General features: G+C 40.5%; 1 protein-coding gene across 3 annotated transcripts in view; it reads right to left on the bottom strand.

Annotated features, from left to right (window-relative positions):
• Positions 1-3,170: 3,170 nt before the first annotated feature.
• Positions 3,171-23,534, bottom strand: part of SYT1 (synaptotagmin 1) — a 337,000-nt gene continuing 316,636 nt past the window's right edge. For all 3 annotated transcript variants that reach the window (XM_033057399.1, XM_033057397.2, XM_033057398.1), the window contains 2 exons: positions 10,223-10,356; positions 3,171-6,264 (listed from right to left, as the gene is read on the bottom strand). In XM_033057399.1, coding sequence (XP_032913290.1) covers positions 6,058-6,264; positions 10,223-10,356 — 341 coding nt within the window. In that variant the 3' untranslated portion in view covers positions 3,171-6,057. The remainder of the gene's footprint in view (positions 6,265-10,222; positions 10,357-23,534) is intronic.

Genomic DNA, 23,534 nt, shown 5'->3' on the forward strand with positions numbered 1-23,534 from the left:
ATACAACAGCTCTTAATGGGACAGTATTTTCCAGTTTTCCAACAGGTATTTTCCAAGGTTTATTCTGATCTTTGAAAAGCACTTTGAACATTTGCATGGAGGGTGTGATGTCTCAGTGGCAGCAGTCCCACACTAAAGCCAGGAAGCATCCTGGCATCTGTACAAGAGCTGTGTTGGGACACAGAGCATGCTCTGTCCATGTGTGAAGTATGTCTACTAATAAACATATTCCAGATAACGTATATGAAGGCTAAATATGTATATGAGAATTTTAATTTTAACATCCTTTTTGTACTTCTAGTTCATCAGAAGCTTTCATTACCTTCCTAGAGACTACTGAGAAGACAAATCTATTCTTCCAGAAGTAAGTGGCTTGACTAGCTCTCTTACCTTCTCATTTGAGATCATCTTTAGAGACATTTTTGATACTACTGTCCAAAAATTTCTCCAAAATATTTGGGTGATCAGTAACATTTGAATTGAAATGCCTGTCTTGGTACTTGATTCTCAATATATGAAATTAGAGATGGCTTCATAATTTAGATTTGTTCCAGCTGAAGCCAATTTTGCACCACAGGTGAATTTTGCCAATGCATTCATCTGTTTTCTAGATCACTAATAAATGTTCATCTGCAACAATGAACCTTTTTAGCATCTCACCCTTAATCATACAGTAGGTTGAAATTTGACCATTTAATCTTCATTTAATCCATGAAAAGGACTCTGAGTCACTCTAATTACTTAATTTCCTTGATAGCCTTCCATCAGAGCTTCTACCCTTTAATCAGTGTCAGATCATGGTGTATGGCTGGAGAGGAGTGAGTGAAACTAAGAAGTTTGATGAAGCAGGGAGTTGAAGCCAATTAACAATTTAGCAATTTGTTATATAGTTGAAGAGTTGGTTTTAGAGTTCTTAAAACTGAGTTAAACAATAGAGGTAATCTTGAATTTGAATGAAGAAATGTATAAAAGCTGCTCTGAGTTTGACTGCTACAGGGAAAAAAAAGAATGCCATGAAGAAAAAAAAAACACCTTGAGGAGTTTAATGAAGAATAAAGTCATTTTGAGCAGGATGCAAGTTATTGAGGCTCAGTCTGTCTTTCACCAGAACAAGTGGATGAGAATGTTTCTGAGTAAGTGTGAAATAATTGACTTCAGCATTACATTCTGGGTTCCAACCTGACAGGCTTTCAGTCAGGATTAACAGCCAGGAATCCTCCTCCTTGTGATGAATGGTCCAAGGGAGAAGAAAAATACAGCCTGAGCTCAGTCTGGAACTCTTCAATGACAGATCCATGTCATGGTTTTGGAGCAAGCTCTTGGTGCCAGTGGGTGCTACTGCTCCTTAGGAAAGCCATGAAACCTTCTAGACTAAGGTACATGTTTGTGAACATAATGGATAAAAGAACTTTCCCTGGGCTCAGGGGCAATGCAAGCAAACTTAGGTCTGTGGGATAATCTTGATTAGGAGAGCAGAGACTATTTTGCCACTTTTGTGCATTGGTCTTTTGTTTATGAGGACAACTGGTGTCACCTCCATTTGGCGCAATAACATCAGTGCATCATCGCCTACTGTGTGCTCTCTTTGTTGTAAGTAATAAGACACTGTACAAGCATCTGAAATTAAATGTGAGCTGTCAAACTGATGAGATTGGTTCTGTCAGAAGATGAAACTCTTCATTTGGTAAGGTATGGTTTTTTTTGGATAAATGGCTGTTCACATTCTCAGTGTGTTATCATATAGTGCCTGCACAGAAAAAAAAGACTGTACTAGCCGTACTCTCCACCTTCACCCCAGAAGCACAGAAGAGCTATCTTTACTTCCCTAATTTATTAGAAGGACATCTAGATCATCCCCTAGTTTGTAGAACTTTCTCTTTTATCTTGAATACAGCATAATCTTGACATACATCTCTTTGTATGGCTCATGTCTGAAAGTGTTGCTGCAGGGGTCGGTCACAAAGAACTACACAGAGTGTAGTCTCCTCTGTACAGTTTGTCATGTGCTTTTGGAACCACTTTTAATGCAATATAAGAAGTATTCTCTGTATTGAAGATAAAGATCTGATGCATATAAGGAAAAGGTTATGAAGGCTACTTAAAAATTTTGGTAGTATGTCAAGAAAACTCCTCTTCCATATTTTCTTAAATGCCTGGATGAGCAACAGTGCTTGAATAGATACTGAAAATTAGGGCTGGACATGCATTCGGTAGATTCATGTTCTGAAAAGCAGGTCAGTATGTGTAAAACTGAACTGGCAGCCTGGAGGGCAAATGTTAAAGCATAAATAAACAAAACAGGGCTGTTAGAGTAATCAAAAATAAACTGTTTTAATTTTTGCTCTGCATAACTAACAGGCAATTAACTTTCATTGACTCATAATGTGAAAAGTGATCGAGAGACAGATAGTTTGCTTTGGTAACAGTCTGACAGTTAGGAAGAATGTTTTTCTTGACAGTTCATTAGGGGTTAAATGAGCTGAATAAAATTGGTAATTTTTGCTGCTTTCCCCACTTAGTATAACAGCTATTATACGAAGCATTTTTCCTTATATTAGTTGTAAATGACTGACTTTAACTGATTACTCTGTTGAAAGAACTGGTTTTGATTGACAAAGTTATCTTCCTGGTATTGTTATGAGCTGTAAAAATGGCTGGTGCATAGAGAACCTGCAACACCTTCTCCCTGCTGCCCCTTTCCCCCATAGTTTAAGCACGTATTTAATGATCTTTAGGCTACAAGAGGTATAATTTTATGGTCATCTTAGAAGAAGTAGCACTTGAATGTAGGTTAAAATATACCATCTCTCTCCAAATGAAAACTTCAACCACAGTTTTATTGCAATTGTCTGGAAGAATACTGATGAGTAGGCAACTACTTGGGAGTTTTTGTCATGGTCATGTTTTGATAGAGGATGATGTTTTTTGAGGCAAATAATCAGACTCCTGGGTAAACAAGGTAATAGTGCTTCATCTGCAACAGAGGTGGAGAATTTGTCTACTGTAGCGCTGCTGGCTGTGACTGTCTTACTGATGAAAGCAGCTTTTCACAGCCCCTCGAAACGTGCTGTGCTATTTCACTTGTGACACTTCAAAGTATGTGATTGTGTGAAAGTCCTGGAGTGAAATGTCTTTTCAAAATTTCAGATGAAAAGAGAAATGCCAGAACATCAACAGGAAATAAAACATTTTTATTGAATATCTGTGTAATATGTATGTTATTTTAACGACAATTGGAAAACTCTACTGTGGGGAGTCACTACACAAAGTGAAACAAAATATAAACCACCTCATCAAAAATGAAGGTAAAATACGGCTAAAGTTGTCAGCTCGCGGGCCACGAGCGATATGGCAGGATAAAACACCCCAAACATTTCTACAAGATACAGAGAAAACCCACACAGAGAAACACTCAAGCAGGCAGTAAATATACACAAAGGCAACTAGGATCTTTCTACAGCATCAGATTCTAATACTTCACACAGCTTTGTCAGAAAGGTACATGTGGCTTCTTTGAGGATGAAAAATGTCATCTTGGTCACATGGCAGGTTCAGTCTCTGAGAATCATTGTACCTTACAAACCAGTTCTAGGGTGACGTTCAGTCTGGCAGTGTAGGAAGAGAAAGCATTAAGAATATCTTAACACAGTAAGTCAGTCCTGGCACTTTGAACCTGCAGCTATCCTGGATGAATAACTGAAAGCTGGAGACCATGAAGCTCTTAGGCTGGAAAGCTGACTGTCTACTTCTCTTTGGTGGGGTTTGGTCCTTAAGAATAAGATTTTAAAATATTCCAGCCTGATGCTTTGCATGTATGTGCCTGTTTCTATCAGAAAATTTCTCACTTGTGTTTTTTCTATGTTTCATGTAAAAAAGAAAGAAAATGGATCTTGCTATTCTCACTTTTGGAGGTGGGGAGAAATGCAGGTTTTTATTCTCCTCCCAGTATCTGCTGCTGCTTTTACCCTCAAAGTACTGAAAAACAGGGGTGCTTGGCCATCCCTACACCGACCTCCCTGACTGCCACAGTTCTCCCAGAAGCAGAGCCTTGAGGGAGGCTGTGGAGTTTAGTTTGCAGTGCACAGTTCTCTGATTACATTCATCTTTGTTAGACACAGAAGACTGGTAACATTAATGGTTAATTCTTATGCCTCCCTCCAAAAGCAATAGCATTTCCACATTTCTAGGGTAGTTTGCATTGCTGAAAACAATGAACTCTTCAAAGCATTATAAATATATTCACAGCTTGGAAAGATAAGCGAGGGGCCTCCAAGGACGGTACATGAGCTAGAGGTGATGCCCTGAATGACTTGATGAGATGGTACAGCGGAGGTGCCATGCTGGGGAGCTGTAAGATGACTCTACGGGAAAGCAGCAGGGGCGAGGGCGCTTGGAAATGTAGACTATTGCACAGGGCTTGACAAAATGCTGCGTGGTCAACCCATTCACTAGAGCATCCTTGTCCCCTGCATAGCTCTCCAGTTCTACATTGGTCCGTAACAACTGGAACTGCTTGTGCTATGCGTTCCTTCGGCAGTGCAGTAGAAGGGAATGGCAGTATTATTACAATATCACTACGGAATAAATTGATTGCTATCCACTGAGAAAACTACATTTCTAAGCACACACGGCAGTCACAGTGATACACAGAGCAGTCTTTCAAGACTCTTATGGAATGACTAATAGCTTCATAATAGTGCCATTTACTACATAATAACATTTAAAACATTTAAAAACTCCTCCTGAAACGAGCATCTAGTATACAGAAGAGGTTGCTTCAGTTTTCTAGAACTTGTTCTTTGTTTTCACTTTTTTTTAAAGGACAAATTAAAACTTAAGTATAAATAGTATATAAAAGGTCACTAGCTGTTCTCTTTTGGCTTACTTTGAAGTGCATTTAGAACTATGGCTAAATTTTGTCATCTTCTGATGGGATTACAATACTGTCTGTTTACCATGAAACTATTTTGTATAATAAACTCACACAGCTGTGTCTAAAAAATATTCTGCATTCCTTCTAATCTGAGTTAGTATCATAAAATATTTTGTTACAAAGTCTAATGTGCAAACTCATTATAATGTGAAATTGTGGATGGAATTCACAGTATGCAAATTTTGTATAAAGGTGATAATGGAGAGCTACTCTTGTTTTCCTGGCAGCATTTTACTACTGCTGCATCTCCCTCTTCCCCCTCCCTGTACAACTTCTGCAGTGGTCTGTCTTCGTATGTTAGATGAAACTGTTGCCTCCTGTGGAACTGCTTCCTCAACTTTCAATCTAAAGCCATTTCAGTCTATTACGTGTTTGCTTTGGAATATATACAAAAAATTATATCCTGGCTTCTGGCTACATCTCCATGAAGTCAACCATGGAACTGCTCCAATCATGCTAAGTTGCCTGTGAAAGAAGTCTACCCAATTGGATGTGCCCCTCCAAGATTCACTGTGGACATGAAGTGTTATTAGGATGGTCCAGTTGAAAGCTCAGATTTAAGTTGTCCTTTAAGATGTCAGTGTAACACTACTAGTGCCTTACAAGTTGGATATTTTTTTTTCTGGAATGCAGACGATACAATAGTTATCCTATAATATAGTATCAGCTCTCCTATATCTCAGTCAATTTACATAATTTAAAATAGAACATCTTATTAAAAACATCTAGATATACACAGATTAGGAAACGCTTACAACATACAAATACACAAACTAGAAATAAATTCTCAGCATACTGGTGTATATATACAACTGTGTGATACAATAAATAATTTCTGTCATGCTCTATCTACACATCATATTGCTTAAAAGAAGAGTAGATCTGGGGCGGGCAGTGGTAAAATGAAGCGCCTTTAAAAGGCTCTCTACATTTAAATTTGTGCAAATTAAAATGGGAATTTTAGAGTACAACTGATCTGTGTCAGGAACACATGGCTGGAAATGAAAGGACCCATATTACTGAGGTATTTACAGATACTGGCTAAAGAGCACTATGTGGGCAAATGCAGAAAGGCTTCTTCTTCTTCTTTTTCTTCTTCATAATTTAACTTAACTGAATTTAATTTACTTCTTGACTGCCAGCATGGCATCTACCTCCTCCTCGGGCTGTAGGGTGTGCCACTGTGCAATGGGCCGCCGGGGGTTGGCCAGCATGTCTGACCAGTGCCGCAGCTCCGCGCCGGTGCTGTTGTAGCCCACAAAGACTTTCCCGATGGCATCGTTCTTGCCAATCTTGTCATAGTCCAAAACAGTCACAACAATTTGCACTTTCTGTAATGAGACACAGAAGGGGCAGTGAGCACGACAGTAAGGGGAAGCGTGTGACAGCTGGAGTAGATTCCTCTAATGAGAAGCAAATTCAAACTTTTGTTTTTACCTCTTGTGAGCCTTCCAAATAAAAGCAGGTTTACAACCTCCCTGATAGCTTGAAACTTACCCCCTTGCATTGAATAGCTTCATATGGAAATCAAGGTTGATTTGTTTTTCTTTTAACGGATTAATAATTTACAGGTACGTTAATTCAAAAGTTGTGCAATTTTACACACCCTTATTTTTTAAGTAAATAAGTTAACAACTAAAGTTCAGAAATGGCTCTATGTCTGCAATGCTGTACTCTACTCTGCTAGTCACTTTTCTACTTCTAAGCAACTCTTACTCATCCATCCAGTATGCTAGTCAGGTATTTTCAGATAAATTCAGAAGACAGCCCTTATGGTTACTATACACACACATACACACACACACACACACGTGTTCTCATCTCTATGCACACACATGGTTGTGTGTGTATACTGTGTACATTCTGTGTATTTACAGAGAAATCTAGAAAACAGGCTGGTTGCTTAAGGGAGTTGTAATGGAGGCATAAACCCCTGGGGTCTCTAGGCTCTGACACACCAGCACAGACTATGACTGAGCTGATGCTGGAATGGCATTCTATAGGAATGGTGACCTCTGGTAAACAGGGTTAAACAAGTCCCACATGGTCTCTGTCAGCACATCTGTCACAGCTCATAGACAATTTTCCATGCATTTATATTTGTAGTTGCGTGCACAAACACACAATTCCTCTCTTTCAGGTCTTTAACATTTGTCAAAAGAGCATAAACAGCTATTCCTTCAGTGGAGTGGTTCCCCAACACCACCTAAGACTTTCACAGTCTTGGGCTGATTTTACTAAATTGTAAACACTTCTCCTTATTGAGATTTATTTTTAACAATGAACATACAGTTCTTTTCCTGATTTCAGTGTCAGCTTCCTGAATAGAAGGAAGAAATGTCCTGAAACACATTTCCAAAAAAATCTTCTATTCCCTAGGATTAGGTTTTTAAAGTTAAAGTTTTAAATATATCTACAATCCGGCTCTCTTACTAGAATGTTTAATTTCAGGGTTTGCAACAGGATTATCTTTTAAAAGTAGCAAGACCAGGGTCATAAGGTTTATTTTATAAAGTCCATTTCCTTACAGTATTGTACAGTTCACTGAGCCAGAGAAAGAGATGATTCCAACAGGCACTGAAGTATTGATATGGCTGCTGATGACAAAAGTATACATCAGACTCAAGATTTTCCCTCTCCAGAGTACTCATAATAAAAGGCAATATTCTGAAGCAAGTATTTCTATGTGCCAGAATTACGTTTCAGTGCTGCTGTTTGCAATACACTCACTTTTAATGGTACCTCCCCAAACGAACACTTATGTTTTAGATGCATGTTATACTCACAGATATAAAAAGTAAGCATGAGACTAATTTTTTTTTGCACTACAAAAAAATGCTTGCCTACTCTACTTAGAAGCTTGGGAATAGTTATTACTGAATTTTTAAAAAAAATGTTAATCATAAGACAAAAATGAGCACTGTAAATGAAGGACCCTTTTCCTTGCTCTACAAAGATGTAATAACAGCCAGCTCGGATAATTAACTTGGAGATGGTTCTCCCCTCATGATCTCTGGACTAAACCTACAGAGAAATGTGAGCATCTCCTTGCCTTTGTACCACATATTAAAGGAGCAGCTGCATAGCAAAACCCAAGAGGTGTTAGTAGAAAGCCCTGCCTCTCCTAATAAACACTTGGATTAGCAGTTTCCATGGTGTGATTAAGCCCTTTGGACTGAGAGCGCCTGGAGACACTGCTGCCTACAAAGGCTGTCTGTTTTGCATGTGGCAATACACGTGCCTGGTAGGAACAGGATTTGACTTCCCCATGGTGCTCTCCCATTACCCTTGAAGACATCACTTTCCTTCTCTGAAGAGCCAGAGCCCATAGTCACTGTGAAATTGTTGAAAATGGTATTATTTGGCTCCTTTAAAATTACACAGGTGTACTGCTGTCGACCTGCTTTCCTTCCATGACCTCTCTCCATTCTCCAACAATCAAGAAACTTGTATTACCATTATTTTCTGACAGTGAAAGTTTGCTTAATGACTTTTATATGAATAGCACATAAGACAGTAATTCCTACGATATTAAGTCTAAACATTTAAAACGTGTTTTTCTAATGAAATCACTTCAGTATCCATGATGAAGTATCTTCTAAATATAGTTTTTTACAACTAACTCAAAATACATTGGCAAATGACTAAAGTCCATAATTGCAGATTTAAAATTGGGACTATATAGTCAAGTAGATAGTTAAAAAGTCATTCTAATAAACTTATAAAAAAAAAAAGGCAAAAAGTTTAAACCTCTGAACCACAATAATATATCCACCTCAAAAATGACTTAGAATTAATTAGAAAGCAAAATGGTCAAGTACCAAGAATGCACCTAACCACGCCAAAGCTTTGATAGGGTAATTTGGAGGCAACAATTCCAGCTCCTTAATCCTGTCCCTGTTTGGAAATCAAGATACTCATTGCCTAAACTGCCACTTGGTTTGATTAATCTCCTTTTGCTTTTGGGTCTTTGATCCCTGTTATGAAATCTTTCACAAGCACACAGAGCAGCTTTCATTAAAATCAAGGGAGATTAGCCCCCACTGAATTTTTCACTTCTTGATTCCTAGAATCCACAGACACCTACCTGTACAGGCTGCAGGACACAAAGAAATTCTAAATGAACTAGTCATGCATCCAAGTCACTGTGTCCATGCTTCACCTTGTCTGGTTTTATTATCTTTGTTAGTACCAAGTTCAATAAAATGCAAGCACACAGTTTTACTTGAAAGGTAGGCCTTGGCTCCTGGGCTTCTCTCCAGCTCAGTTGCTATCAAAATCCAAGACACAATTCGAAAACCCATACCATGCCCTCATCTAATGAAGAGGAGACTCCGTGTTTTGTCCAAGCAATTCAAACATTACAACTTTAAAACTAAAAATTTAAAAGCATGGTACCTAATTTATACCATGACTGCTCTCACAATCTACAGAAGAACGTATTCCTAGATGTTTTAAATTATGGTCATTTAAACTGAAAGGACACCTTCCCCACACAGCTCCACCCAAAAAAGCTGTTGTATTGCTTAACATCTCCACAGTCCTGGGGCTCCATGGCCAGGGAGGAAGCCAGCATGCAGTTCTTTTCACACATGCCTCCTGAGACGGTTCACAAAAGCTTCTCTCTTGAGATAAAAGACAGTTAACATCAAAAGAAGTTAATTCTCTCTCATGAGAGACTGTTTGCCTCCCAGTAGCTCAAAGACAGGCAACTGAATCCCTGAACAGGTACTGCAGTACTGACCTCTCAGATTCTCAAATGCCTTTTCCCAAGGGATATAGGAATCACTGAAAAATTTTCCAAGTGTAGTAAATAACTGAAAAAAAAGCTGTGTATGATTTAGGTGTTTTACTTTAAAGGGGTGCTGCAGTGCTTTCAAAAACCAGGGCAAATAAATGCATAAGGAAGACAAATTTATCTGATAATGCCAATTTATTATTTTTATTAATTTAGGGAAAAAATGTTACATATGGCTTTTCTTTTATCCCTATACCTTTTTGCTGGCACATTCCTCTACACGTTCCCTGTGGATTTTTTTCCCTAAATCCATTTCTGTTAACAGAAAATGTCAGTTATCCATTTCTCAGTGATGAATCAAAGCTTCCTAAGTACTTCACATTTTATCATTTCCCTCTTGAAGCAGTCACACTCATCTAATGTAGCACAGGGCTGGCACCTAGGTGCTAATGAAGGCATGCACATGTGATAATTAACAAGATTCCTGTTAAATATTTATAAGGGCTGAGAGATGGAATGCAGAGGAAAGACAAAACACTGTTTGACATTACCTGAATTTGCTCGAATGGTACTTCAAAGCTGAAAGACTCGTTGTAGTAGGGATTCAGAGTGTTCTTTTTAATTGTAGTCTTTTTCTTCTTCAGCCTCTTACCATTCTGCATCAGATGGATTTTCACATAGGGATCTAAGCAATCAAGAGAAGAGGTAGAGCTAAGAAGGAGAGTTCAGTGTGTTTTCTACAAATTTTATTCCCATACATGTAAGAGTAGATTAAAAAAAACCCAACAGACAACATTTACAGTTGCATTTAAACAAGTTCTTAATTTCTACTATAGAAAAACTCCAGTACAATTGTGAAGTATTCCTGATGGGTAAAGGTACAAAGTATTTATTAACATCATTAAAGGCGGAGTAAATTCCACCTAACTTTATTCCACAGCTTATTAACCATCCTACAAGCATTTCTTAGCAATGTTTGTGGGGTTGTTTTTCCAAGACTGGTGAGGGCTGCCAAATGCACACAGCAGATACAGAGCTGGCATGGCTGGATGCTCTACAACCACCTGGCAACTATTTCTATCACTCCTTGGGCAGGTGCTGCACATGGTTTTCCTGTTCTCTGACCTCCCTGGTGAGCTGTGACTGACAGGGTCCAGCAGGGTCCAGCCCTGCCTGGCAGGAAAGGACTGTGTCTCTTCAATACCAGCCCTCTGCCTCAGTGCTGCACACAGCCAGAGCCCATGGGGACCACGGTGCTGGTATAAATTACACATGGGCTTTGCCACTCTCTATTCAATTCCCACTGTCATTTCAAACAACTTCTGGTGGCAAAGGAACAGAACTCATTTGGTACCTAATCAGGTATTCCTTGTGTGAGCAAAACTTTCCTGGACATTACAGCGCTGATGAGGTATCTCAGTGATGATAATTTCAATGGAAGTTTTGCCTGCTTAGAAGAATAGCACTATGAGTCCTTAATTCATTACAAGAGCCATGTGGCTGTCTGGAGAGTGAACTAACATTCTTCCATGGAGCTGGTAATTAGCAGTATCCTCACTAAGTTCAGCTGTTTTTCTGTTTAGGTTTACCATGAAGCAACATTTGAGGCATCTCAAGCTCATAGTTTTTGACAACCTTTATGGTATTGTCACCAAAACTGGGGTAGGTGCCTCTTTGGCTTTAGGCAGCTGAACTGTGATGTAGATCAAGGTGAGCTTCCCTTGAGTGAGCTGGTAGGAACTGTACAAAATGCCTGCCAGACATAAGTCACCTCCAGCATAAATAAGGCAGCCTGAAAAATGCAAACTATCAAAGGAGAGGGCTTATCCTTTCCCTCCTGAGAAAAGGCTGGGGCTACAGAAGAAGGACAAATGAACACTGTGTTTAATATGAGCAAACCATGCTTTACGATTCTGCATGAAATTAAGTTTTAGAAGAGTAATTGCACTCTTCTACAGTCAAAATATGCCTTTCTGTGGAAGACCTGGGTGTCACGACAGTTAAGCTACTGGAGTCACTTGATCACAGTCTACAGTTCCTCTGAAGGAAGCCTAATTTTTGGTAGTAGATTCTTCAAGACAGCAGACAAAGGTATAAAAAAGATCCTATGGCTGTGAAAAAGAATTAGAGAAATTCTAATTTAGGAGTAGGCACATATTTCAGTAGTAAGACTGAAACAGTTGGAGTACCTTCTCCAGCGGTGAACTCTCTGTTACAGAGGGTTAAGACTCCCTCTCCCTCAAAAGACTCAAAGTTCAAACAGAAATTAAATCTGGGTAGGTCTGCTCCAGGCAAGGGATTGTAAGGGTTCCTTGTGGCTGCACAATATATGAATTATGAGTACAGTAGTTTCACGAATACAAGCCGCACGGATTATAAGCCGCACCCCCGGTGCCTCGACAATGTTGCTGTCTTTGTCAATAGATAAGCCGCACCCCGAATATTAGCCGCACTTTCGTTCGTCGCGAGAATCCGTGCGCAGCTTTCACAAATTGGCCAATTAGTAACAGGATCGCGGCATAGCGGGCTTTACTGGCTCGGGGCGGGGCCAGGCAGGCTCGGCCCGCTCATGGTTGCCGACGGGGCCGGGTGGCCCAGCTCAGCGCCACGGCTCGGCGGGGCAGGCCGGGTGGTGCTGCCGCCGCCGCCGGGCTCGCTGGCCCCCCTCTCCCGTCAGCACCGCCCCGCTGCCGCGTTCGCTCGCCCGGCTGGCAGGGCTGCCACCGCCGGGCTCGCCGCCCGCCCCGCTGCCGCTTTCGCTCGCCCCGCGCCGTGCCTCGCGAGCGCCGCGCCCGCCCCGCGCCGCTTTCGCGGCTCGCGGCGGCGCTTTCGCGGCTCGCGGTTCGCGGCTCGCGGCTCGCGGTTCGCGGCTCGCGGTTCGCGGCTCGCGGTTCGCGGCTCGCGGCGGCGCTTTCGCGGCTCGCGGTTCGCGGCGGCGCTTTCGCGGCTCGCGGTTCGCGGCTCGCGGTTCGCGGCGGCGCTTTCGCGGCTCGCGGTTCGCGGCTCGCGGTTCGCGGCTCGCGGCTCGCGGCGGCGCTTTCGCGAGCGCCGCTTTCGCTCGCCCCGCCGGCAGGGCTGCCGCCGCCGCCACCAGGCTCGCCGGCCGCCCCCTCCCGTCTGCACCGCCGCCGCGTTTCCTCGCCCTGGCCGGCACTGCAGGCCCCCGCACCGCCGGGCTCCCCCACGCTGCTGGCCCCGATTATGCTGGGCTTCCCCCACTGCCAGGCAGCCCCACCCGCCGGCCTTCCTGCTTCTGCCATGCTCCCCTGCGCTGCTAGCCCCAGTTCTCCCGGGCTCCCCCGCCCTGCTGGCTCAGGCTCTGCCGCCCGCCCCCGACACTGCTGGCCCCGCCTCTGCCAGGCTTTCCCACCTCTGCCGGGGCCGGCCGGGCTCCAGCTTGGCTTGGGGCTGCCGCGGGCTCTCACTTCCGTGTTGGCAGCTTTTAGAATTTTGTTAATAGATTAGCCGCCCCGGAATATTAGCCGCACTTCCGGGTTTCCACCAAAATTTTGGTCAAATTGGTGCGGCTTGTATTCGTGAAATTACTGTATCATGTGAAGAGCAAAAGGCTAGTAAAAACCCAACAGAGGTCTATTTATTTTTTAATACTGAGTTCAACATCACCGCACACAGTGTTTTCAAAAGGAAAAGGAGGCGAATCTGGACTTCTTCAACATTAGTTGGCACTTGAGAAAAGCTCATCACTTTCCCTGAGGCTTCATCCAGAATGCAAAATTGTGCTAAGTTCAAAATGATGGTTTAGGTATACATAATATATACCAAAAAAGTTTACTAGTCAATGAGTCAGTGGTAGAGTGTTAAGAAATAAGAATGAGGCAAAATGCTGTAAAAATATATTTTGAGTTACTAGACTGGAAGACTAAACAGTACAGTAATATATTATTATTAAGGTGTTAGACTGGAATAATTTATTAAAATAAATGCAGGTGATATAAGCCAATTCTTTTCTGATCTGTGCCTCTGCACAGACAATATACACAGGTTTGATGATGATTCATATGTCCCTAAGGAACTGTACAGTAAGATTTATAAAGGGATGCAGAAATATTCCTACATTGATGATAAAATCCACATTTTTGAGAAGAATATTTTTAAACTAGAAATCAATGTATATGAATGCTTGTACATCTATGAATACATTCCCTTTAAATGATTGCTTCTACTGCCTTTCTATAATTTCTATCTTCATGCTTGTACTAGAGCAAAACCTGACCTAGGCAACTCACAGCCATGGGACAAGACCCACAAGATATGTTTCTGATTGGTCTCTTCTGTTTGTCAGTCTGGGGATTTGAATTAGGCTCAGTCAAATGCCAGTTTTTAGTAGGAAAGACCCAGTGGTGCCACTGTAGTGCAGAACTGGGTGTCAGAGGTACCAAATGGAGCACAGAATGAGGTGTAACATGATAAAATTATCCAATATTTTTTTCATCCGAGGGTAAAACTGTCATGCTAATCCAAACAGAAACCTATCACTTAACTGAAACAGTGCTCCTTCTTCTCTTGTTTCACAGTGAAGCATTATATAAGTTTACTCATCAAACATTTAAAATCAGGGTGTCCAGCTCAACTAAGTGGGCCATTAGAGATTTTGGCTGAGTTTATTCTCATTAGATGGTATATCCACTTCCTTGTTTTTGAAGTATCCTGATACTAACTAATCCTCCCCTCTCCACATTCTTCTGTGTCCTATACATGAGCCCCTCCACCACTGCACTATCTTCAGTTATAGTCTCTCATGTTCCACAGTGTTAACTCCCTCAACTCCCCAGTAATCTATTTGCTTGCAGTCTACACACAAAACCTGATACCTAAGCATAGACCTTCTTGTGACTTCATGAATAAATCTCTGAAAAAGACAGATTCTCTTCCACTAAATAACAGAAGCTGAACTGCTTGGAATCAATTACTGGAAGGAGGGATGATAATCAAAAGAAAGCAGAACCTCTGGGAAGTGCCAGTCTCCAGTGATTTTTGTGAGATAAGTTTTAGTGCTAATAGAAACGTCTCTCCTCTCTACTTGCAACATAACCTCAGTGCTGGCCCCATTAGTCATACTGAGTAATATTTAACATGTAAATAGTCTCACTGAAGAACTGAGATCAGTAAGGATGACAGAACTGATATTACAGCCCTGAAAAGATAAATTGCCTGTTAAATGCCTAGCCTGGCCACAAAGGGCAATGCCAATGAAAATAAGCACTTTTCTTTATGTACCCTGAATAGTTATCTCATTCCAGAGTAAATATCTATCTTTAGTTAAATAGATTGCACCCCAGAATATTAATTTCTCTCCATGGGCAAACATCACTGTATTTTTAACCAGTTTGATTGTTTTCAAGTAAACATGGATCTAGAACCACATTGCATCCACAGGTATCTCTGGATGGACCACACACATCTATCTGGAAGAAAAAATGTTGCACCCAGATGTCCCTCTGCTGAAGGAGACAAAATAGCTTTGTTTGCTGCTTAATAATCCATTTTAACCAGTGTGTGGGACTAAATAAAATTGTGCTATTTATTTCCTCATTAGCAGTCTACCCAGGAATGCTAAAAAGATGTACAATTCACAACTAATTGTGCATTGTGGATCTCACAGTAATGTCTCAATGGAGGCTAGCTGAACTGCTTATAAAGCACAAGGGGACCAGCTGACACATTTTATTTTCCTGAAGTTTGCAGTAAGATGCCAATACATTATTTCAAAAGCAATGGACACGGTATGCAATATCAAGATTTCTACAGTAACCTGGCCCATGAGGCATATATATACACACAACTGGAACTATCAAAATAATGACTAGTTACAGACATGTTGTAGACAAGAGGCACTCAGTTGGCTAAGAGATTTTAGAAAAGCAAACTTTACAAGGAAAAAGTACTACAGCTCAAAAGAAGAAAGTTGTGGCAAAAAACCAGTATATCACGAAAAGCTAGAACAGAAACATGAATGTTTTTCACTGGTTTTTAAGATGAAAAATATTGCAGGAGTAAGTAGAAAAAATATTTTTCCACATAGGTAGGAGAGAATTCAGCACACTATTTCCATTTCTATGGACCTTCAGAAAAAAATGTATCAACATCATAGTCAGGTTGGAATGGTTTTACTACAATGGCTTATTCTGAATGCAAACAGAAGGACAGTGCCCATCCTTTTAAAAACAAAGGTTTTTGCAACCTAATCAAAATATGAAAAGTAAAGCCTCTAGAAGCTGATAAATTTGAAAAATGCCACAGGGATAACACTGGAATTGATTATGTGTGCAGTTACAGTCCTGAGGCTGTGGGCAGGGGAGCTTAATGTTTAAAGAAAAAAAATCCCATGTAGGTCTGTGCAAAGAGATCAGAGAAAGCTCTCTACAAGACTTGAAAAAGCTTACCATGATTAACAGGAAAAAAACTTGAGCCAGAACAAACTACTCATAGATACAGCTGATAAGTTTCATATGACAAAACACTGTAATAAGATGTTCTCAACTAAAATGCAGAAATGGTGAAGAAATACAGTCCCAGAACTGCCTCCAGCTGTATTTTTGTCTTCAAACTGTTCAGGATAACTGACTGCTCATTAGCACGTGCTTTTTCCCATCAGAAGAAAATTTATGTGCATTCCATGCCAAAGCTCAACATCACTGACATTTAGAGCAAGAGTGTCAACAGACAGTGGAGTTTCCATTCCAGGAAGCAGAATGAATTCATGAAGAGCTTGAAAATCGATTCAAGAAGTAGAGAAAATGAGGTTTGGCAATGCAGCTTAGCAAAGAGCTGTGCAGATGCAGGTGGGACAGAGGTGACGTGCTGGGTGCATTGCGAGCTCCAGGCTAAAGAGCCACTCTCATGCTGCAGCACATCAGCGCAGTGGAAATCCCAGGAAAGACCAATCCAGAGGCTTAGACCAGAGCTGGAGCACCCATAGCCTGTTCTCCTTCTGTGCAAACAGGCTTCAGATGAAGTTATCTTGGCAGGCAGTGGGGAGAACATTTAATCCAGCAAAGAACCTTACTTTCTATAGAGCCTGTATCTGGGATGGAGGCTGGCAGCACCAGCAATGCCTGTGTGCCTTTGGAGAGAAACAGCAGCACAGGCCAGAGCTGGGCTCTGACAGCAAAGCAAAACAGGAAGAACTTTGCTGGGAGTTCCCACAAATTTGCTGACTTTTCCCAAGAACCATGGGACATGCTCCCTCTGTGGGCATGGAAACCCTTCCTCCTGAGGGAGAGGGACAATTTACATGATGCCTGTGGCATCCAGGCCATGGATAATTTCCCCTGACTTTTCCTTTTCTGTTTATTCATGTTTGGATAAGAGCGGATTAAAAAAAAAATCACTGAAATAATGAGTTTAGAGTGATACTGGATTTTCTCAGCTAGCATTTTTTCAGATAAATGAAAAGCCAGAGGGGGGAAAACAATGACTAAGAAGAAGCACAAGTATCTTCTGACTGCATAAAAATTATAGCTTCTATTCACTGACACAAGCTGTTGGGCGTTCTACCTTCCTCTACAAATGAACAAATTAAAGTTAGGACATTATTTTTAAGGAGCAGCAAAAAGAAATATTGGAAAACACTCTCACACTGGAAAGAGTTCTTTTGATATAAATTATGTGGTTTGTATGGTTTTAAAAATCAGATTTCCTTAAAAATAGGATTTTTTTCTTCTTTCTTTTCTTTCTTTTTTTTTCCAAGTTGATTTGCTACATAATGTCCAATCCTCAGCTAATGCTGATATTTTGTTACCCTCATCACATTGTCCTTAACCCCATGAGGCTGCAGATTACTTGATGTTATGGGCCAAGTCTTCAGGAGTAGCCATTTCTTGAGACAAGTGCTGAGTAACAAAGGGTATTTGCTATATACTGTACTGTAAAGGTATTGTGCTCCTGTGCAGTGTCTCTGTCAGTCCTGACCCAGCAAAACACATTTTAAAATCCCTTTTAAATCCCCAAGGGGGCTGAGAATTGAGAGGTGGAGGCTCTCCCAACCCAGCCAGTAGGGTACTGGCCATGGATGGGGTTGAGAAGCTGAATGCAGTCCAGATGGGCTGTCAGGATGGCCATGAGAGCTGTGAACAGTTTAACCCTAAAAAGCTCCTATCACACCTGCCCATGTCTGTCTGTGCCATGGAGGGAGGCTCCAGACCCAGGGCGCACACACAAAGCCATCAGGCTCCTTGGGCTCATATGTTGCAGTGTAACAAGTTGTATGACTTTGGATTACATATATCCACTAACATTTTTAAAAGAAGATGCTGTAAGGATGGGTAATTTATAAATGTAAACATTTTTAATTTCACGTTCGATAATATTAGACTGATTCTCACAGGAATAATGGAGTCCAGGTATCCATTTATAGTAGGGAAGAAAGGGGTTGGTATTCTTAAAAGCAACATTAACCTGCATAGAATGAAAAGAGTTAAATGGAGAGTGTAGCAAAGCAGTTTCAAAATAACAACTCTTCAGTGGTGTGCAGTTATAAGAATGTCAAGTTGCTACTGCAGTTCTGAATTCAGAGAACCAGGGAGTTTTGGGAAGAAGGAGGTGCTGTAAAACTGACAGCCAGCCGATGATTCCCTCACCCAAGAATCCCAAACTGAGGCTGTAGAACACATAGAGCCGACAGAGGAAACAGAAATGTTCACAGTGGCCTAAGGGCTATTCAGCCAGCTCTTGAGTGTGCAATTCCACCCACAGTGCTTCCAACTGGAACATAACAACAAACGTTACAGCGCCAGATGGGGAGAGTAGCAGAAAATGGGAGGAAATAAAAATAAGAAAAGCCAAAACTCTTATTTAAAACCCGCACAAATTAGTGCTTATGAGCTTTTGATTAAGTTTACTGCCAGAGCAAGGACAGCTGATCTATCTGTTGTATCCAGGGGGTTCATTTCAGCAGTTACACACAGGCAAAACAAATAGCTTTATAAAGCACAACAAATGTGGGCTGAACCAACAGGAAAATGCACCTTGAGTTCTGTGGGTAAACACAGAATACTCTTGTGGAAAAGCAAAGCTACTCAACCAAGTATCTTGCAAATGTGATTACATGGAAACTACATGCATCAAAGCAGTAAACTTTGTTGCCCTGTATTTGTACCAAAAGGGTGCAAATTGCAAACTGACTGCTCATGAAGCTTGAATGTAGTGAGGAGGGGGAGAGACAGCATAGCATTGTAAAATTTTAACATACTGGAGAAGGGCACCTGCAATCTTAGATAATAAATAAAGAAATAAAAATGCATATTGCAATACCATGCTTGTATACAAGTAGAAAGAATACAACAGCAGCTAAGATGAAGGAGGTATTTATACTGAATAGTGGGAAGGTATTAATTTGAGCTGCTGATACAGGCAGACTCTCCAGGACAGGAATCCAGACTGAAACCAAAGCAAACTGGCAATACCTCAGGCAGCAAATTCCAGCAGACTGCTGAGTTAGAATTTAGGTAATGCCTTTTGATGATGTAGAGAAAAAAACAAAAAAGAAACTTTTATTTATTAAATTGATGGCAGTGAAAATACCAGAAGATAATACATAGAGGCTTAGAGAGATTCAAAAGACTGTCCTCAAGCGAACTGGGGAGGAGGGAAGGGGGAATACACATGGACTAAGGAACAACAACATGCAGAAGAGCGAAGAGAAATTTACTGTAGCAAAAATATACATTTGTAGTCCCAACTCTCCAAGTCAACCTTGCCACAGAAAGGTTTTATAGCTTGACTGAATGTCGGCATGGCACTACTGCATTGTGATTGTCTTTACATGGAAAAAAGCAAATAAACCCTGCTAAGGGGTAATGTGTGTACTCTTCCACAGAGGGTTAAAAGCAACACACACAAAACCAGGCAGAGTCAGTTATAAAGGCTGCCTCAGATCAAAATCACTGAACTATCATGCTGTTTAACCATGAAAATTTTCTTCAAATGCAGCAAACCCAGTTATGTTCCTGTATTCCATCCATACCCCATAGGTCAAAATAACATTAGGTGAGTTGGGAGAAGGGGAGGACAGACAAAATAAAAAAGCAAAGCAGCAGGGAGTTTTATCTACCTATGATTGAAAGGGTAGGAAACACCCAATTACCTTAGCTCATACAAATGAGTCACCAGAAAAACACAAGCCAGTATACTGCAAAATAATTCTGATGCTTTTAACAAAAATCTAGCACTGCTACTTTATAAACAGCTTCTCTCATCCAGGTAAGCTTTCATTCCCAGACAATGAGAAGGAGAAATGTCTTTTTTTATTTTATTCTATTAAACTAGAAATAGCACAGAACTAATTCTGCAGGATGCTGCAGTAAAGAAGGTACAGAAAAAATAGCATTACAGTACCAGTATCTACCAGTAAAGCAGCCTGATCTGAACTCTTCACAGCTGAGAAACCAACCCTCTTTATGCTTTATCAAGGTTGATATTTATTTTAAGAGCATATAAAGACTTTCAAACTACATTTCATTTGTGAGTACAAAGGGATTCCATCAGCATCCAGTCCTCAGTCTTTTTCTACCAGTGAATTTTACATAAATCTTAGTTCTCATTTTGTTTTCATTATTTTTCTGTTGGATTTGAGCTTCAAGAAAAAAAAGTAAATGGAAGGAAGAAGGTATATGAATGTAGTCTTGCTTTTAGCCTACAAAATATGCATTCAGTATTACTTGGAGAAAATACTCAACAGCTCTCTTTCCCCTCCTATTCCTGCCTCCCAGTACATCCAGTGTCTGTTTTTGGGAATTCATACAGGCTATTTGTGGCACTTAATTTTAATATGGCTTAGAGGATCAAAGTCTTTACTCCCTCAACACACAGACCACCCATCCCATACATGAAACCTAAGGTAACACACAATATAGTTAGTGTTTTGCACCTCTTAAAATACAGAGGCCACAAGAAACCTTTCCTTATTCCCTGCTCAGAGCCATGGGTAAGGACAAGCTCAGCTGATGGGCTTCCTGGCGGTGAGAAGACTGCTGGAACATTACAAGGCAAGAACTGCATCTGCTCAGGGAGTAGAAAGGGCTATTCTGGACCATGTTTCCCAATATTGTTGGGAAAACCAGTTTTGTTTTGGATTGAATTTAACCACAGTAAGGAAAAAGAGATCAAAATCAGAGTTTATTGGGATGGGCAATGTCTTCATCTCAATCCCATCGTGAGACGTTACAAGGTAGGTTAAATTTGTCAGCAATTTCAACTGAGTTCAGCTAAATTATATCTCTTTTTCAAACATGACAGCTGAGTGAAAATCTATTTTTTAGAATCCCCAAACCCCCCAGGTTTTAAAAGCCTGAAGGGCAGCTTTTTAACTCGAGTACTTGCAGAGGAAGGGCTGAGAGGCTGCACGCCTGCTCACATTCCTGTTGATTACACAAAATGAAAAGCAGTGACCTGAAACTTAAGGCAAATTTTTACTTAGACAAGAGTAACAGTGAGATTATGTTTACTAAAGAATCATGGAAGTGCTGAAGTCCTTGGGAGAGCAAACTGCTCAAACAAAATACTTTGTTTTTTAACTCCAGACAAGTTACAAGACACAAGAACATGAGTTATTTAAGAGCTAAAATTCAAGGAAAAGAACAAGCATTCAAGGCTAACAGCATCTGCATTAGGAACACTCTGCTGCTGAGAACATTAGTCCTGATATAAGACAAGAGGACAGACAACTTGAAAAATGGTGCCATTAGGTGAAAGATGGAAGTATTTATAACATGACCAATAGCTCATGCCCCAAATTTTCTTCTTCAAATTGCCCCAGTCAGTTAATGGCACAAATAGATATTTGACTGACATGTTCTCCACTGACTCTACACCACTTTAGTTTAAAAGTCAGTCAAACGTGACACAACCCTTCAGAAATCCAAGGCTACATGATAGTTTTCAGCTCAGATACCTGCTACAAATTTCTACAGCAGATAGCCAATTTGGTACAAAAGTGGTGGAGTGTGCTTCATTGACAAACCAGATTGAATCTGGGCAGCTCAGCATATTTCTGCCTGCTACTCCATTGAACAAGATCTTGATGCAGTCTAGTCAGTGGATCATGATCTGTAACAAAATCAAATAACCCAGGAATCAAAAAATCACAAATTAATTTCTGAAACCTTTTGGTTCTTCAGAATTGAAAGGAGTATTTGAAAAGACAAACTTGAGTGTTTGTGGTTACTAGATGAGGAGGAGGATGCTAGAGGAGGGAAACTGTTGTTTTTATTTGCAACCAATAAGTAGAAACCATAGCAAAGGAAAAGTGAATGACACTACTTCCAAGTGAAGGTAGTACTCATTGTGTATAACAGAGAATAGAAATAATTTTAGTAAAGCTCACAAAACAGTACTCTTTTCAAGCAGCGTTCACCAAAGTAAGAATAGGTTTTCAAAAGTATCAAGTATTTGTAGATAGGTCTGTTTTCACAGGCACCTAGTTCCTGTTTACAATCACTAGTATGAAGATGAAGCAATCAACTCCCCTGGAGTCCCAGGCTTCAGCTTTCCTCTGGAAACTCCTATTGAACATTTCTCTGCATTAGCCAGTATCTAGGTGACAACAGACCATTTTTTTTCTTTTACTTGTGAACAAAGACAGTCTAATTATTCATTCAGCAGTAATAAGAAATAATTTAAATTCTTTCTGTTTACTGTATATGCCACAAATGGCAATCAGCAAGGAGTGACATTAAACTTGTGGTTTTCAGAGAGACAATACATTCTCCTGTTAAAAATGAAGGTCACAAACGTTGAAAAGAACATATTAAGGAGAGCTGAGATTTTAAGTTAAAAAAAACCAAACAAAGCACATTTAGCAAACAATAAACCTGCTTTGCTGATACTTTTAGGAGAGAAGGAAAGCGGGGGAGAGAGGGAGTGCCTCCAGTTAGTTTGCCATTAGCACAAAGGAAAACAATTGCAGGGCTTAGTGAGGATTTAGCTTTAACAAATGCTTATCACAAAGTCATGTCACTGCACACTGTTGTTCTGTATTCAGAATGAAATTAATTTCCAATTCCACATTAACCATTTAGAGACCCTGCCTGGTAGAGGGATTTAATCCTTTGGATTTTGGCATGTCATCAACAAAGGCCCTTTCTATATTTGGTGAGTTTGATAAGACTAGTACCTGAAGAACTTTTATTAAAGGGGAAAAAAACCAACAGTTTATTAACAGTGGGTATTTCAGACCACTGAAAAGTTGAGTGTTAAATCAAATAGGCAAGAAGAACAAAATAAAATCTAGGAAATCCTAAGCTCTTTTCAATTCTCATAACATACTATTCTTCTGGGCTATAATTAATCCACTGATATTGTGATAGCATACTCTTGAGCCATATATTAATATAAAAAACTTTATTCTGACAAAGTGGATCTTTTTTAAACTTTTTGAAAAACAGGCCTTCTGATGTGTCCAAGAAAGACCATTCTGCTGGGAAATGGGAAACAATTTGTAGCCTTACCATGAAGTAAGGGGAAAGTGGTGATTTAGACAGAAGTAAAAGCAGGAATTTCAGTACACGCAGGGAAACCCATTTTCTGGTCCTTATTAGTATTAATGCAACAACTGTCCTCGTTGGCAAGACTCTTTCCCTGCTGCATTCCAGGAGCTGAGAGGAGCCCTCTGGAAGTCAGACAGAATCTGCTGTTGCTACCATATTAGGAATCAAACCGAGCAGCAAAAGCCTCCGGCTGAGTGGAGATAAATCAGCAGGGAACGCGTTTGCCTCCCAGCCAAATGAGTAAAGCAAAGTGATTGAGGAAACAAAGTAAACAATAATTAAAAAACAAATCCTTAGCAGTAGGAGTGACTTCTTCCTTTTTATTTTTATCATGCTTCTTCCTGAAGTATAGGTCCAA

Source organism: Catharus ustulatus, chromosome 4 (genome assembly GCF_009819885.2).
Source record: "Catharus ustulatus isolate bCatUst1 chromosome 4, bCatUst1.pri.v2, whole genome shotgun sequence".
NCBI classification, from domain to species: domain Eukaryota; kingdom Metazoa; phylum Chordata; class Aves; order Passeriformes; family Turdidae; genus Catharus; species Catharus ustulatus.